This window comes from Bidens hawaiensis, unplaced genomic scaffold, assembly GCF_021521415.1.
Source record: "Bidens hawaiensis isolate Kalapana, Puna unplaced genomic scaffold, B.hawaiensis_p1.1 tig00014836_1, whole genome shotgun sequence".
Taxonomy (NCBI): Eukaryota; Viridiplantae; Streptophyta; class Magnoliopsida; order Asterales; family Asteraceae; genus Bidens; species Bidens hawaiensis.
Window position 1 is genome coordinate 291979 of NW_027492312.1, and position 17472 is coordinate 309450.

The 17472-nt window shown below is 37.0% G+C and overlaps 1 protein-coding gene and 1 pseudogene across 1 annotated transcript; both read left to right on the plus strand.

Moving 5' to 3' along the window:
* Positions 1 to 9546: 9546 nt before the first annotated feature.
* On the plus strand, positions 9547 to 10113 carry LOC143547833 (histone H3.2). Its single transcript, XM_077039153.1, has one exon. It carries the CDS (start codon positions 9597 to 9599, stop codon positions 10005 to 10007), a length of 411 nt encoding a protein of 136 aa, XP_076895268.1. The 5' UTR covers positions 9547 to 9596; the 3' UTR covers positions 10008 to 10113.
* Positions 10114 to 14474: 4361 nt separating this feature from the next.
* LOC143547848 (SKP1-like protein 1B pseudogene) lies at positions 14475 to 14951 on the plus strand (annotated as a pseudogene).
* Positions 14952 to 17472: the final 2521 nt, after the last annotated feature.

Here is a 17472-nt window from a genome sequence, read left to right on the forward strand (position 1 = left end):
ACTATAAGTTAAGCTATTTTAAACTACACTAATGTCTAAGTTAGTTAAACTATTTCAAAAGTAAGGTAAATAAAGGTTAAAAATTAGGCTAGCCATAAAATTATATAGTTTAATATTTAGTAAAAATTAAAGATAAAATAAAATAGAAGTTAAAAATTTGTATAATTATAGACAATGATTAAATTAAAAGTTGGATCGTTCTTAGAAACGTACCTTGTCCCCGGCAACGGCGCCAAAAACTTTGATATGTGTGCGCGTGCGTCTTAAAATATTAGAGGTTGGATGATTTGCTTTTGCACAAGATCGTGTTTTAAATTTATAAAAGTGATTTCTATAAAGACTAAACACACACAAAATAGGCAAGTGTACCTATCGTATATGTAGAATAGTATTGGTAAGAACCAAGTATCGATCCGTGGAAACAAATGTTTCTAATAATGAATCGTTGTTTTACTTTAATCGGAGGTTTTAATCATTTTGGGGTTAATTTTCTTCAAACTTCTTATAAAATATAAATACTTATATATATAATATATAGGTGACCAAGAAAAGAGATTCTAAACGAGTTGTTCAATTATGCGAAGGTTACCATCTAAGATCAAGAATCCACTTCATTTTAGCATTGATAAATAATATTTGAACAAGTGGTAAACTTGTCATAATAATATATGATAGATAGCTTCTTAAACCTTAAGTGAGCATCTTTGGCACTAAGGAGATAGCATGCGCATTTTAAAGTCCACCATTTTCTAATGTCATGCCATCTCAATGATGTCAATTTAAGTTGGCAAGTAGTTTCGTAAAGTAGAAAGATTAGGATTGACTTCGATTTCTCAAATACCAATTCTAACAACTTCGGGTGGTTGTAGTTTAGTCACACAACCTCCCCTTGGTTGATTTATGTAGGTTATAATTACACATTCCATTAACATATGATTTCTTTAACTAATTTGATATCCTAAGCAAAGCCATTTTCGGATTACCAAGGTTTAGAAAAATACATCATAACTTATATCTCATCATTTCTAAATCCCAGGCATTAGCAGACTTTGTGGCTGATTTCACCAGTGAACTTAAAGAAGAAGCAGACTTGGAAGTCCAACAACTTGAAGAAACCAAAGATAAGTGGACTCTATACACTGATAGTGCTTCAAATGTTAGGGGAACAGGTCTCGAGATCCTGCTGAAATCGCCACAGGGGGACATTATACCTCAATCCATATCCTGCGGATTCCAAGCCACAAACAATGAGGCAGAATACGAAGCTTTGGTAGCAGGATTACAACTAGCAATCGACATGAAAATCAGGTTTATTCAAGTACATATTGATTCATTATTATTAACCAATCATTTTAATGGTTCATATACTGTTAGAGGAGAAAAACTAATGAAATATTTAGAGCTAGTCAAAAAACTAGCAAAATGTTTCGAAATGTTTGATATTTCACAGGTACCTAGAGAAGAGAATGTTGAAGCATATGCCCTAGCATACTTAGCTTCATCCTTCAGAATACCAGAGGGTGTCAATATTCCTATCATACACATCCTGAGTGTCGGTTCCCTGACGGATCTTACACGGGATATCGCTATCTACGTAGGTGCGGAATCCCTGCGTAGGTAGTTACGAGCGTAGAATACGTAAAACAATCACACGCGATACAAACGAACACGTTATATATTATAACTTGAAACACGTCTATTACAGACTCTCGACACGTTCACTGAACTACTGAATTACACGTGAATAACCTGAAAACTATCTTTCTTAACCGTAAACCCGTAGGCTATATAAATACACGACAACTTCGCCTCAGGCGAAGTTGTCAGTAACTTCGCTCGTTGAACAAGTTCGCCTAGGCGAACTTGTCGACAACTTCGCTTGTTCAACAAGTTCGCCTAAGCGAACTTGTTGACAACTTCGCTTACATACATAAACATAAACTTAAACATAATTACATTACAGACTCGATTACAAACGCTAGACTATGAACTACTGACATTTATGTACCAACAGACTCCCCCTTGGCAGTAGCTTCATATCTTGATCTTCAAAGCTTGTGTCTTGTAATCTAGTCTTCTCTCTTCATCTCTTCAAGCATGCACTCCCTGTCTAACACATACAGAAACCAACTTCTGGTACTTCTTAGCTTCCTCTTTCCAAGCAGGAATGTAGAAAATCTTCTTAGCATGTAGTACCTGCAAGTCAGCTTGAGACAGATTGACTAAGTGCATATGATCATACACTCTCATGATCTCTTGCTCATCTTCATCCTCCATGACCGCTTCAGCAGTTTCACAATCCACGTACCACCACTTCAAGTCTTTCAAGACGTTCTTGGGCATCACCTTCATCGGCACTTCTTTTAAATGACGGATTGGTTTATACTTCATAACCATCCATGGTTTGCCGTCTGCCCTCATCCCTCTATCTTTGTCTTCTACTAATTTCCCTTTCTGAGGCTTCAGAAGTTCAAACTTTTTATCTTTAATGGCCTCATTCCAAACAATTTTCCAAATTACTCTCGCCATGTTATCATCACTTCTGTTTATCAGCCCCAGTCTTGCTAAGTCTTTCACCTCACACTCCGGTAAGGTATTCAGGGATCTTAACATCTTCTTGAAGTACTGAATGCCGTCGTAACGTTTGATCACAAATAGTTTCAACTCTTCATCGTACAACCAGCATATGATTCCCTTCTTTGATTCTGCATATCCCTTTATATTATACGACTTTTTGAACATCGTCGGTACTGCTGGCTTCTTCGTCTTTACAAACCACTGAGCGCAGCCTTCCTTCCAGTTTGGCTGATCTTCCCAGTCAGTGTTGTCAACCGCAGCATCTTCACATATAGTCGACTGTTCAACCACAGGGATCTCATGCTCTACATTTTCTTCAACAATCTCTCCTTCTTCTATCACCTTCTCAACCACAATTTCTGCACCAATCTTTTCAATCTCATCGATTGGCAGAACATCATCTTCATTTATCAACTCATCATCCTCTAACATATCGTCTATCTCTTTCAGCGCATCAATCATATCATCAACAATCTCAACATCTTCAACCACATCCACATCATCACCAACAGCAACCACATCATCACCAGATGCAGACTCCCCCTCAGCTGTGGAAGCCCCAAGAGCTATAGTAGTTCTTGGCAACTCACCACCTGCATCTTTCGATGCATTGGGATCATCGTCTCGGTCTTCTCTTCTTTTGGTCCTCAGCTCATCTCCTCTACAGCTCATCTCCCCCTGAGATGCCAAGAACACCTTCAAGGCATCTATAACTTTCCCGTGCTCAACCAGGAGGGATGCCTGCAGTTGATTTGCTTCCACTAGGCTTTGAATAGTCTTGGACTGCTCAGCTACAATCCGCTCTAGTGAAGCTATTCGTTCCGAGTCTGAAGTGGGCGTGACCGCAGGTGGTACCGTACCCGATAACCCTGCAGTAGTGGTGACCGTAAACTCGACAAATCGTGCTACTACCACCGATGGAGTAAGCGTTTGAGGTGGTAGAGACACAATTGCTGGAGTCGACGTCTGGACGGCCGTGATCGATGGAATGTCAGCCGACGATGTAGCCACTACGGGAACAACCGTAGCGCTTGTACTCGATACCTACACAGAGGTAGGAACAATGGACATACCAGACAGGGCAGGTGGAGCAAAACGTACCAACCGTGAAGTCTCTCCAGCTCCTACACCCATACCTGTCCTTTCCCTTCGTGAACGCTTTCTCACCAGCTGCACAGCTTCTTCTTCATCATCTTCCTCGTCGTCGTCGTCAACAGTTCTCTTTTGTTTACCAACCGTTCTCTCATGCGTTACCATCATCCTTCTAGCCTCTTCCATCACATCATCAAAATCAGCTTGTGGACCCGAGACTTGAATATTCTCTTGTGGATCAACTCGGTCCATATCAAACAATCCTTGCCTGCCGAACATGGCGTCAAGGTCAATCTCTGCGGCTGTCACAGCAGCAGATACAGCAGGCGCAGCTGATACAGCCTGGGATGCTGCCGCCTGTTGTGGTCTTGGGTCTCTGAACTCGTCCCCTGCCGCAGGCACATACTCCGGGTTTATAAGGTACCCAAAGAGCGGAGTATGCCTGGGACGCAGCTCAGGCTTGCTTCGTGCGCTGGAAGTGCGACACTGTGCAAAGATACGTTTTGTCACACTTTCCACGTATCGAATAGGGCGTCGTTGAGGCAGCGTCGGAGCCACATGATTGAAAATCATCTGTAGGAATCGTGGATACATTGTAAACCGCTCACGCGCCACAGCCCTTCGTTGCCTATCGATCTCGTAAAAGATCATCTGGCTGAAAGAATATCTTTTATTATAAGTCAACGCAGTCATAGCAGACTGCATTGTCGCACCCATACCATCAGTGCCTGCCTTCCGTCCTGACATACATACGATCATGACGTGCATAAGGAAGCACCACTGATCTAAAAGGAATCCCTTCCTCCGTTGAGTGTCCCCTAAGGGACCAGAATACCCCATCCTGAGGAACGCCCCATCACGGAATGGCGCAACAAACTCCGTTGGGTCATCCCTCGTCTCTTCACCAAACCGCAACGCCACCCGTATTTGTTCAGAAGAAAACTGAACAACTTGACCGTTTACGGTGGCTCGCATAACCGGGGGCTCAACCCGGCAATCGTACTCTACCGTCTGCCAAAAGTCTTCAATATTCGGTAGGGAAATAGGCAGGGTAGTTGTTATTGCGTGATATATCCGTGAGCGCAGGAGAAAAGTAATTATCTCCCTGTAGTCCTCCACGCCCTTTGCATCTGGGTCAAGTGTTATGAACTGGTTATGAGCTGGGAAGAATTGTCTGTGATCATCACCGTCATCACCTGCACCTCCAACAGCAGCCATATCTGCACTAAACGAACCAAGTTAGATAAACGTTTAAGTTGTACACAAGTTCGCTTGATTACCAGGAGCGAAGTTGTGATCAAACCTGTATAGGCGAAGTTAAAGGTGAGGCGAAGTTGGGAACAACTTCGCTTCATCTTTAAGTTCGTCTAATTAATTTTAAGTAAAATGGTATGGGCGAAGTTAGTGATAACTTCGCCTCTTCACAACATCGCCTCAGGCGAAGATAAGGGTTAGGCGAAATTAAGTCTCAGGCGAAGTTGTGGATAACTTCGCTTCCACAACTTCGCCTCAGGCGAAATTAAGCCCCAGGCGAAGTTGCGGATAACTTCGCCTAAACCCTAACTTCGCCTGCATCAGAATAGGCGACTGTTAGGATTCTAACAGCCGGAATCCGATGATTCGGCAAGGTTTGACGATCCAGGAGACTCTAACACATGATATTACGGATGGTTAGATGAAAAGATCGTCCATGAACACGTAATACAAGTTTGTAAATATTGGTTTTGAAAGGTCACCGGACCGAGGTCACGAAACCGTTCAAAACGACCTATGAAAAGCATCACTGTCTTTGGATATACGGTTAATTGATAACACACACCTTGAATCTATGAACGAAACTGAGAAAAAGGATCGAAATCGGAAACGAATCAAGTTCGCCGGATAATAGTTAAGTTCGCCGGGTTTCTCGGAACAACTTCGCTGATATTTTGAAATAATGAATATTTTACTGTTTGAAATCCTTATATAGGGTCAGAGTTGGTCAGGCGAAGTTACGGATAACTTCGCCAAGGCGAAGTTATCCACAAGTTCGCCTGATTCAACAACTTCGCCTATATTTTCATAACCAAACCTTATAATTTTGAACAATTTGAATTAACTCTTTAAAACTTCCCTTTAAGAAATAAACGACATGATCAATTCTAAGTAACCAGTTAAAAAATCATAAAGCTATCTAAGTACAAAAACGTAATAAATTTAAAGTATAAGGGATCAAATTTCAGTCTCGATAGGGACTGCTACGTTTTAGAAAAGATCCGAACAGGAATCATACTAACTACGTGACTGTCACATAGATTCGTGTTTAGCTGTATTATGACATATAGAGACAGGTTGTAAGCAGGTAATATGCTTAAGATGGTTTTCATCGTTTCTGTGATACGAGTTAGGTTCAATTAATCCTTAAAATTTAAGTGGGCAACAATTCAGAAATATTGATGCCTCCTATCTATCCTCAAAGCGTATTTGGCTTTCCCCGTGTCACCCCGAATTGACTTCGACCCATAGTGTCTGATTAAACATGTAAGGACTCTTGATCTGTTTCCCGTTCTTCTTTCTTACTCAATGATTGTGAAGTCTTGATATTATCATCACTAATATGTTACAATAACTTCAAATAATATTTTTTTTTTAACAACATAGACTTCAAAGTAGAAATTTTCACACATAAAATACACGACAACTTCGCCTCAGGCGAAGTTGTCAGTAACTTCGCTCGTTGAACAAGTTCGCCTAGGCGAACTTGTCGACAACTTCGCTTGTTCAACAAGTTCGCCTAAGCGAACTTGTTGACAACTTCGCTTACATACATAAACATAAACATAATTACATTACAGACTCGATTACAAACGCTAGACTATGAACTACTGACATTTATGTACCAACACTGAGCCCAACAATAGAAGAGCAAGGTGTCAATGAAATATCAGAAAATGATGAAGATATGAGAGCCAAGGTTCCTGAGAATAATGAAAATTCTTGGATTATTCCCATCAGGAAATATATTCAGGATGACGTTATCCCCAAGGATGAAAACCCAAGAGATTTTCACACAAAGGTAATACCATATACTATAATGAATGATATATTATACAGAAAATCTCTTGCAGGACCATATCTTAGGTGCTTGGAGAAGGCAGAAGCTCAATAAGTTCTTCAGGATATCCATGAAGGAGACTGTGGGAATCATACTGGGGGCAGAGCACTATTCTCTAAAATCCTGAGAACAGGATACTTCTGGCCAACGATGAAGAGGGACGCTATGAATTATTCTCAGAAATGTGATGCATGCCAAAGACACAACAACATTCTGCACCAGCGGGCTGAACCATTGTATCCTATTATATCCCCTTGGCCTTTCATGAAGTGGGGTATGGATATAGTGGAAAGCTACCAAGAGCTCTGGGAGGAAAAATCTTTATGCTGGCAATGACAGACTATTTCTCAAAGTGGATTGAGGCTGAATCTTTTGTTCAAGTCAGAGAGAAAGAAGTTATCTCATTCATCAAGCGCAACATCCTGACAAGATTTGGAATCCCAGCAGAGATAGTGTGTGACAATGGCTCGCGGTTCATTGGCAAGAGGACCACCAACTTCTGTGCCAGTTGGGGAATCAAAATGATCACTTCAACACCTGTCCATCCTTAGGCTAATGGACAGGCCGAATCAAGCAACAAAATCATTATCAATAACCTGAAGTAAAAGTTGGGGTCTAAGAAAGGAAAGTGGGCCGAGGAACTACCATTTGTTCTTTGGGCAGACAGGACCACTTCAAAGAATGCTACTGGTCAGACTCCTTTCTCATTGGTGTTTGGAGTTGAAGCAGTTATCACGACAGAAATGGTTATCCCTACAGCTAGAGTCAGTCATCAAAATCCCGAAGATAACACTCAAATTTTACTTGAAGATTTAGATGCAGTAGAAGAACTCAGGGATTTAGCAAGGATCAGAATGGCCTCTTATCAACAGAAGATAGCAAAGTCCTACAACAAAAATATCAGGGTTCGTAGATTTCAAGAAGGGGATTTGGTTCTCCGAAAAGCCTTTCAGAATACTACAAATCCAACAGATGGAAAGCTTGCACCAAAATGGGAAGGTCCTTACTTGATAGATTCTGAAGCAGGAAAGGGGGCATACAAATTGTCCACTTTGGATGGTGACTTACTACCAAGGGCTTGGAACGCTATCCACCTCAAAAAATATTTTATGTAAGATCTCTATCCCGAGGAAAATTTAACAGTAATGTTAAACAAATAAGGTATGTATTCTAATTTATCTTTTTATTTTTTCAATATTATTATTCTTCTATCCTGGTACTGACTTAAGCATCGGAGGGGTGTTAGCAAGGCTAACACCCACCCCTCACTTAGAGTTGATTGTTTTGTAGCTTGAAAATATGTGGTATCCCCACATGGAATGGAGTTAAAGTAGGCCATGTCGCCAGTATCTTTGGGTCTTGTCGCCAGTTCATCTCTAAGGTTTAAGGGGTTTTCACCTCTTCTTAAGGGTTTTGTCGCCAGTTAAAGGTATTATTCAATACTTTCTAAGGTTTAAGGGGTTTTCACCTCTTCTTAAGATCGCCTGTAGCGCACGTTTATTCGGTCGTAGTTTGAGAGACAGGGCCAACACATGAAATATAGTGACTTGTTACCTCGTTATCCTCAGCTATTGGTTTGAATCTCAAGTTTATGGTAGACGTACCATTTCCTAAGGTTTAAGGGGTTTTCACCTCTTCTCAAGAGCCATGTTGCCAGTTTAATCCTAAGGTTTAAGGGGTTTTCACCTCTTCTCAAGGGCCATGTCGCCAGTTTAATCCAAAGGTTTAAGGGGTTTTCACCTCTTCTCAAGGGCCTTGTCGCCAGTTTAGGCCTTGTCGCCAGTATATTTGGGCCATGTCGCCAGAATTTCTAAAAATATTCTCAGGATAATTCTAATATTACAATTCTATTGCTATATCCCTAGGATTAGAAGGATATTCTAAGCAGTGATCTTATTGCAAGGATAAGACGATCTGGACGATTCTAGGTTAATTGATACATGATTCTGGTATGATTTACTATTTGCGAATATTTTATCTTTCGTATTGTTTAAAGTTTGTGACTTGATACTGGTATGATTTACTAGATGCTACGCTGTCCAATGGTCCAACCCTAGTCTCGCTCAACCCTAAGGCTATGTGCAGTGCATAGGCTACAAAATGAGACGTTTTGTGACATGTGGTGCACAGTTAATAAATGATGGTTTTTTATGGGTGTAATGGTGTTGTAGCCTCATATGCATATACATATCGCACACACAACAATAAATAATGATATTTTCTCCCTCGCCGCGATAAAAGGCCGTTGCCCCGCTTAACACCCAGGGGGGCGGTGTTCTCGCCCTCGTTGCCCCTTGTCGCTCATATTTGTAGACCACTGCGCATAGCCTAAGAATGCAAAATCAAAGATGTCTACTAGCTTAAGTTTATGAATACCAAAAGAAGTTCATAAATTTTATTTATAGAAAAAAATAAAAAACAAAGATACCAATCAATATCGTTCATAAAAGTAATTCCAGATAATGATAGAATTCATGTGTTAATAAAATACCAAGAAAAATCATCTTTTAAAAGAATTTTCAATTTTGTAAACAAGTGTTTTTATTTTTTTTAGTTAGCCTCTAAAAAGGTATAAAAAAGGAAAAAAAAACAAGATATCTCAATCTCTCATCAAACAATCACAACGGATCACAATCCGCGTCAATTCATTTGCTAACCGTCCGATTTCACCCTAATCAACGGCTCACCACACACCACAAAAAACCACTCCAAACCAAAAAATATCAAAATCTTCCCGCCCACCAAACCCCCAATATAAAAACCCAAACAACCATCTTCACAATCCACCATTCACCAAAACATTCAAATCTTTCAACATTTATAGCACCTTGAAATGGCTCGTACAAAGCAAACCGCCCGCAAATCAACCGGAGGCAAAGCCCCAAGGAAGCAGCTAGCCACCAAGGCCGCAAGGAAATCAGCTCCAGCCACCGGAGGAGTGAAGAAGCCACACAGGTTCAGGCCTGGAACCGTGGCTTTAAGGGAGATTAGAAAGTACCAGAAGAGTACTGAGCTTTTGATCCGTAAGCTTCCGTTCCAGAGGCTGGTGAGAGAAATTGCTCAGGATTTCAAGACTGATTTGCGGTTCCAGAGCTCGGCTGTTGCGGCTTTACAAGAGGCGGCTGAGGCGTATTTGGTTGGACTGTTTGAGGATACAAATTTGTGTGCGATTCATGCGAAGAGAGTTACGATTATGCCGAAGGATATGCAGCTTGCTAGGAGGATTCGTGGTGAACGAGCTTAGAGTGGTTAGGGTTACTTGGTTTGGGGTTGTAGTTTTTTATGTTTGTGAACTAATGGTTGTGTTATCTATCGGTTCTATATTTTAATGAAGTATGATATTTGTCATTTGTTTTTGTTCTCTAATTATTTTCTGCTGCAATTTGGGAAATTGTTAAGTTTTTATTATTAGTGTTTTTTTTAAAAGTTCTTCTTATTTATATACCATTTCACCGTTTACTAATTACAACTCTAGTAAATGTAATTAGATTTATAAAATGAGGACACTAGCAAGTTGCTAGTCACAACAAACATCATACATTAGGTCCAATCTTTTTTTATCTTTGGTGCAATCTGGGATGTGGATGTGCCTTTCTTGAATCACTGCCTTTTGTGTATTATGCCGGTTTGTAAAATACGATAGTCCATTGCATCTTTGACTGAGAAGGCAAGGCATAAGTTGGTGGAAGAAATCGTTGATATGCTTTTCTGTAGCTAGGACCAAGAGAGCTTCAACACTCGGGGTTCTTTTCATTACGGTCCTCCATCCAAAAATATTGATTTTCTTGGGATCCGGTTGTTCTATTGATAAAGCAGTGTGTGATTTCCTTTTGTATTATCTATTTTCAAGAAGATTTATTGAATTCTGAAGGCGCTATTAGAATCTTCAGTCTAGATTGTTGTCTTGAACACGTAAGATAAACACACAAGAACTTGCACAAACCGGTGTCTCTTTCTCTCATTAAAAACGAAACTTTCATGCAAAAAATTGTTTGAGAGTTTGCAATTTCAATCCCCTAAGTTCAATATTTGTTTGAATCTCTCAAGTGTAACAATTTGGTTAAATTAATAAGAATATTACTTTGCTTTGTTTAAACGGGGCATTCTGATTTTTTAAATCTACGTCACGATATAAATTTATTCAAGTCATTTTCATTTCTTTACACATATAGGTTACTATAACTAATTCCAACACCGTTACACCGTAACGAACCAATGCAGATTTCTCTATAGAATCTATTTTAGAAGTTTCTAAAAATATTAATCTACATTAAATTAATCCGTTATTATTCCAGAATTTTATAATTTAATAATAATAATAATAATAATAATAATAATTGACATTTTTACAAAAATCTGAAATTCAAATATATTTAAAGGTTTAACTACAATAACGATAGTTAATGAAATTATTATGTTTTTTATTATTGTTATTGTTATTTAATTCCTAAATTAAGCAACAAATTATTATTAAATATTAAACGATTTTGATTAACCTTAAATACTGAAATATTAAATTTATTATATAATAATACATTCTAAATATACATTTTGAATATAATCAATCGTTTATTTTCGGAAAAAAAAATAATAAGAAGAATGGTCTCTAGAAAGCTAGCCTTGGATTTCTAATTGTTTAAAACTAACCGATTTGCTCATAACTGGTAAACGTATCGGACCACCTTTCGTTTTCAAAATCAACATATTTTATTATTTATTATTTATCTAAATTAAACTAATTATGAATTTCTTACGATTATATTATTAACAGTCTGAAATTATATAGATATTGTTATATGAGAAAAGATTATTAAGGTGTTTATTCGTGATCTGAAATTATATAATACTACATAAAATTATATAATAGTATATAATCATAGATTCTAAATATACTTTGTTTTATGATCAATCTTTTATTTTTTCAAATATATATTCTAGAAGTTTCTAAAATGTTAATATTTTATTTTACACTAATTTGAAATTCAAATATATTATAATGTTTGACAATAAAAACAATAATTAAGGAGAGAGTTTAATGTTTATATATTATTATTTCATTTTTAAATTAAGCAACTTATTATTGTCTTTGTTAACTGATTTTGATTAACCTTAAATATAGTAAACCATTCTATATATACATTTTCAATATAAATTCTTTCGATGTTGTTGTTAGATTTAATACAAGTAGTAGATGGTTAACATCTCTTTACACTTTTTAATAACTATAATTTGAAAGTTAAGATTTATTGGTTCCATATAACAACTTTAGTAATGTTTATATGTTACTAATTATTATACATGTTGTTTTGTGTGGTTTATATTTTATATAATCTGCTATTGTGTTGTAACAATTTTCAGGTGTGTTAGGAAAAGTGATTTTCTTTTGGTTGAAGTTTTCAAGATGTTGATGATGGTTTAATAGCAAAGAACATCATGAGTTATTTTGTTGATGTTTAATGGTTGTTATGCTCAAATTAACTTCTTGTAATTTGAAAGTTTTAATATTAAGACAATGTAAATCTATTAATTTTTGATTGGTATGGTGATGTGTTTAGTGACAATGTAAATCTATCAAGTTTTAATAGTTAAAGAAATATATGTTTGTTTAAATTGATGTTTAAGTTGATTATGTTTAATGACATGTTATTCCACCCGTGTGTCACGTGGGCTATAACCTAGTTATATACTATAACAAGTCAATAACATATGATAAAATCAAAAGATGATGCATGTAGTTGAGAAAAATGCACGTTACCATATATAAGTCTTACACACAATGGTTATTCGTATGATTTACTTGTTAATTTATACAACATGCTTTTTACACCAGTTGTCATTATATTTATCAAATATGTTTAACTTGATTTGAAATTCCATGACGATACACATTTTCAAGTTTGAATGTAACGTGGGAACATTCTTATATGTGCCTTGCACAAAAGAAAATAGCTATAAGGATTAAAGAGCTTATAATGTACAAAAGTATATGTTACATGAAATAAAACAAGTGTTTTACCCCTAGCTATAGAGTGACAAAACAGACGTGTTAGGCTGGGGCGGGCAAAGAGCTTGAACAAGTTTAGGATATGAGGAGCATAAACGAGTTTGTGATTCCGAAGCTTTTTGAACATTTCGCTAGTACTTTAGACATAGGAGCGTAACCAAATAAAAATTTGAATGTTGTTTGCTTTCTATCTAGGCTGCCGTTATGTACATACCATGTCCGTATCTAGGTTATCGACCCCGACACGTAGGCCTATTCTAGACATACATTATTTCTAGTAAATATAATCATAGATAACTCAAGATGACCTCGTTGAAGCGGGCTTGAACAGTTGAATTCATTGAAGTGGGCTTGGACTCATTGAAACGGGCTTGCAAAATTGGCCTGTCACGCGACTCACGTCTCTCTTTTTTATAAAGCAAGTTTAGAAGTCACACTGACTTTGGGTCCAGATAAAGTTTATTGTGATGTTATGTAGAACATAACATTATTATGAAACGAACAAAAATCGACAAAGTTACTAATAAAATGTAGAAACCATTAATCATTTAAAAATCCTTAATTACTATTAATTGTAACTAATACAAAGACAACATCGCCTTTATTTGTTTAAAATGCCTTTATTTGTTGGTAAGTGATATAGGCTACGAAGGTGCCCCTAAACGTCTTCCAAGGTTGTATGGAGTAGTGTTCATATGCTTAAAATTAGGTGCCAAAGCGTATTTTAAAGTTGTATGAGGCAATGTGCTTATGCAGCTATGTTCCATACGTAACTAAGTATCAACATATCAACTACGAACGAGTTTAAATGTATTTCAAAGTTGTATGAGACAATGCACTTAGGCTTCAAAGCTACCTAGTTGTGCATTAAGGGATTATGTATCTTTATGTATTGGTTATGTATATTTTTGTAAGACTATTTTTACCCCGTATTTCTCTGAAAGATGCCAAATTTAGGGATGGCTATGGGTCGGCTTTAGGCATTCCTCAACCCATACCCGATAATTAAAACCCGTCCCAAACCTGTCGGGTTTCGGGGTTCCTATCGGGTTTTGACAAAATACTGTAGGGGTATACCCGGCTCAAATCCGTCTGGTTTCTATCAAGTTTTGCCTAAATATAACAAATCGATTACAAACAATGATTACCATAAAAATAAAATGTCTTAAATTTAGAATATTTAAAATGTGTATATAATATAAAAAGACATGTCGGGTACATAATTTTCATAAACAAGTCTCGACAAATAATATATTTAGAATATTTAAAATGTATATATAACATAAAAAAGGTATGTCGGGTACATCGGGTAAATGGGTCAATATTACCGGGTAATTGCGTCAGATAATTAATTGGGTGTATTACAAATCCCAAACCCGTCTCAAACCCAGGAAAAGTTTCAAAACTAATTATGTTGGGTTTCGGGCTTGTAACCGGGTTCGGGTTTCACTGCCATGGTCAAATTATGCAAAACGTCAATTAAAAATTCGACATCAACAAACTAGAAGGAATCCTCTTCAATAATTCAAAACAATAAGGAAGTAAATTGGAAAAATAAAACTTAGGGTTACCAAATAGTCAGCCGCTATCTTACCATCTCATGCAACATTCCTCATTCTCATTCTCATTCTCATTCTCATTCTCATTCTCATTCTCATTCTCATTCCCATTCCCATTCCCAACCAGACCTCGACTCAAACAACAACAATGTCGTCCGACCAACCCTCCACCTCGTCATCCCAAAACACAATCATCCTCAAAAGCTCCGACGGAGAAACCTTCGAGGTCAAAGAACCAGTCGCATCGCTATCACAAACAATCAAACACATGCTCGAAGACGACTGCGCAGGCTCCTGCATCCCACTGCCTAAAGTCACCGGCAAGATCTTGGCCAAGGTTGTCGAGTACTGCACAACCCACGTGGAATCGTGTGACGACGAGAAGGCGTTGAAGGATTTTGATACGGAGTTTGTGAAAGTGGATCAAGAGACACTGTTTGATATTATTATGGCTGCTAATTTTCTCAACAATAGAAGCTTGCTGGAGCTGATGTGTCAATCGGTGGTTGATATGGTTAAGGGTAAGAGTACTCCAGAGATTCGTAAGCTTTTCAACATTAGGAATGATTTGACTCCTGAGGAAGAAGAGGAGATCCGTGAAGAGAATGCGTGGGCGTTTAATTAGATGATAATCTCTGTTGGCCGATTATTATTATTATTATTAGCTGGTTATATACATATTGTTGTTTATCGTTATTACTTATTAGTTGTGTTTATGAGTTTATCTAATTTTGAGATTATTTTAATCATGGTATTTGTATTAAGGTTAATATTATCGGTTTACCCTGGATCCAAACATAGTCGTATTGTAAATTTTTTTTTCTTGGTTTAGGAAATTAATGAACGAAATAGGGAATCAATTATTTTCTTCGTTTAGGAAATTATACGAGATTGCGCTAATTTATTTTCAGTTATAAGATTAAAACAACCAGTAGAATGTGACAGAAGCTTGGTCGAGAAAGCTTGGGCGTTTTGAAGCTTGGACGAAAACAATGGTAGGCCGGATTGAATAGGCAACGAGGAGGGATTTTGGAAAAAAACAGTGAAGTCAGGGTCACCCCGACCTTTATAAAGGTGTGTTCGCCCATCCAGGGCGGCCTTTAGTGAGGGCTGGGTGGTTGACGGCCCCCGGCCCGACACCCGTTAGGCCCGAATTAAAAAAAAATAAAAATTATATGTATTTTATGAAAAACAAGATGTATATATAATATTTAAATTTAATTATATAACAACTAGTTTGGCTTAGTGACAAAGGGGTATTACTCTCAATCAAAAGGTTGTGGGTTCTATTCTTACTTGGAACATGTTTAAGCCTATTATTATATAAAAGTTTTTTACACAACCTAAACCATTTCCAAGTATGCACATTTAAAAATTGAATTGAGGTCCAAACCATTTTCGCCTTCGGACCAAAAATTTTTTTGGCTTCTCGGAGCCGGGCCTGCGCCCATCCTCGTAGATTTAGGGTGTGTTTGGGATTCATTATTTAAGTGAAAAAGGACTTCTTGTTAAAAGACCTTATTAACTTATGAATTTAAAAAAAAAAGTTAAAAAAAAATGTTTGAATTACCCTATGTGTTGGAGAAAACCAAAATGTCTAAAAAATGACACCTTTTTAAATGAAGTTTAATGGGTTTGAGGGTCAGAAGAGTGTAATAATATGTAAATCAAACTCATTAAGTTAATATATTAGAGATTCCTAACTTTTCAAAACTCTTTTATTTTGCCTTGCCCATAAGTTAAAATTCATAAGGCCTTATGGTTTGCCAAACACCTTATACACGTTATTAACTTTTTAAAAAGTTTATAAGTTATAAGTTGATGAAAATAAGGAATCCCAAACACCCCCTTAAGCTAACATTCATGCTAAAAGCCCCTTTTGATTTCCCGGTTATTGTTAGAACTTCCAGTTTTCTGTATAAACCATATGGTTTGATACTTTGATTTGTGTATATGTTGTCTAATTTATGGTGTTCTCATGGTTTGTGTGTTGGCAAATATAAAGTTTTAGGTTTGGAATTGGAGCTAATTAATTTTGGTTAAAATTTCTAACCCATCTTTAGGAACAGTTTTTCACTGCTCTTAAAAATGAAAAAAGTACCGTTCCTAAAGATCCTTTTTTAGTGTGTATTTATATTTTAAAGAATAAATTTCAATCCCACGCCACAAACTATGCGCTAACCAACGAAATCATCTTCTACATAAGGTGAAGAAGTCGGCGAAAACACCTTCTTCAATCCCACGCCACCAACTATGCGCTAAAAAACCTGATGCAAACAATAATTCCAAAGTTAAACCCCTTTAGAAATTGAACTATTTCTGTTTAAACCATTAATTTTTTTTGGATATTGGCTACCTGCACCTAAACAAAAGGGAGTGCAGAATCCTATTGAAGGCTTCCACGTTTAGTCTCTATTGAGGTTGCTAATCATCCATACTGTAGGTAAGACAGGGAAGACGAAGAAGAAAAGTGGGCTTAAGGTATAGTAAAAAAGGAAAGAAGTAATATAGCAACACCTGGAAAGTTAATTCACGTGGAACACAATGAAAGAAAGAAGGGGCAAAATAAGTTACAGAAATGTACAACTTATGATGGGGGAGAAAGTTCCAAATTGTAATATATATAATTATGAAAAAGAACATATAAAAAAAGCACAATAATTAAAAATTGTCGGACTCAACTTTAACACACGTCGATCTCTGAGGCTTGGTTTTAGCACACATACCGTGACGATATATTCTTTTGAACTCGAATTTAGCAACATTTCTCGTGCCAATATTGTCTTAGCGTATACTTTTTAGCACACCTGACATGACAAACATGTATCATGACTTAAACATATGGAAAGTCAATCATCGTATTTAAAATAAGTTTGCATCCATTTTTCTTGATGTGCAACATTAGGTTAATTTGTCACAGAAACTTAGAACAATTAATATCTTCCTCTTATGTTATGAAAATATATCATGAACTAACTCAAATATGTGGAGTTCATGAGGGTTTTAAAGCTAAAAAAAATGTCATGATTGTTGTAGATGCAAATACTATAAAGATATAAAGTATATGAGTGAAGTTCAAGCGCTAGTCCACACTAGCTATACCTGTCATATTAGAACCGGCCAACACCTACAATCAAATTCAAATA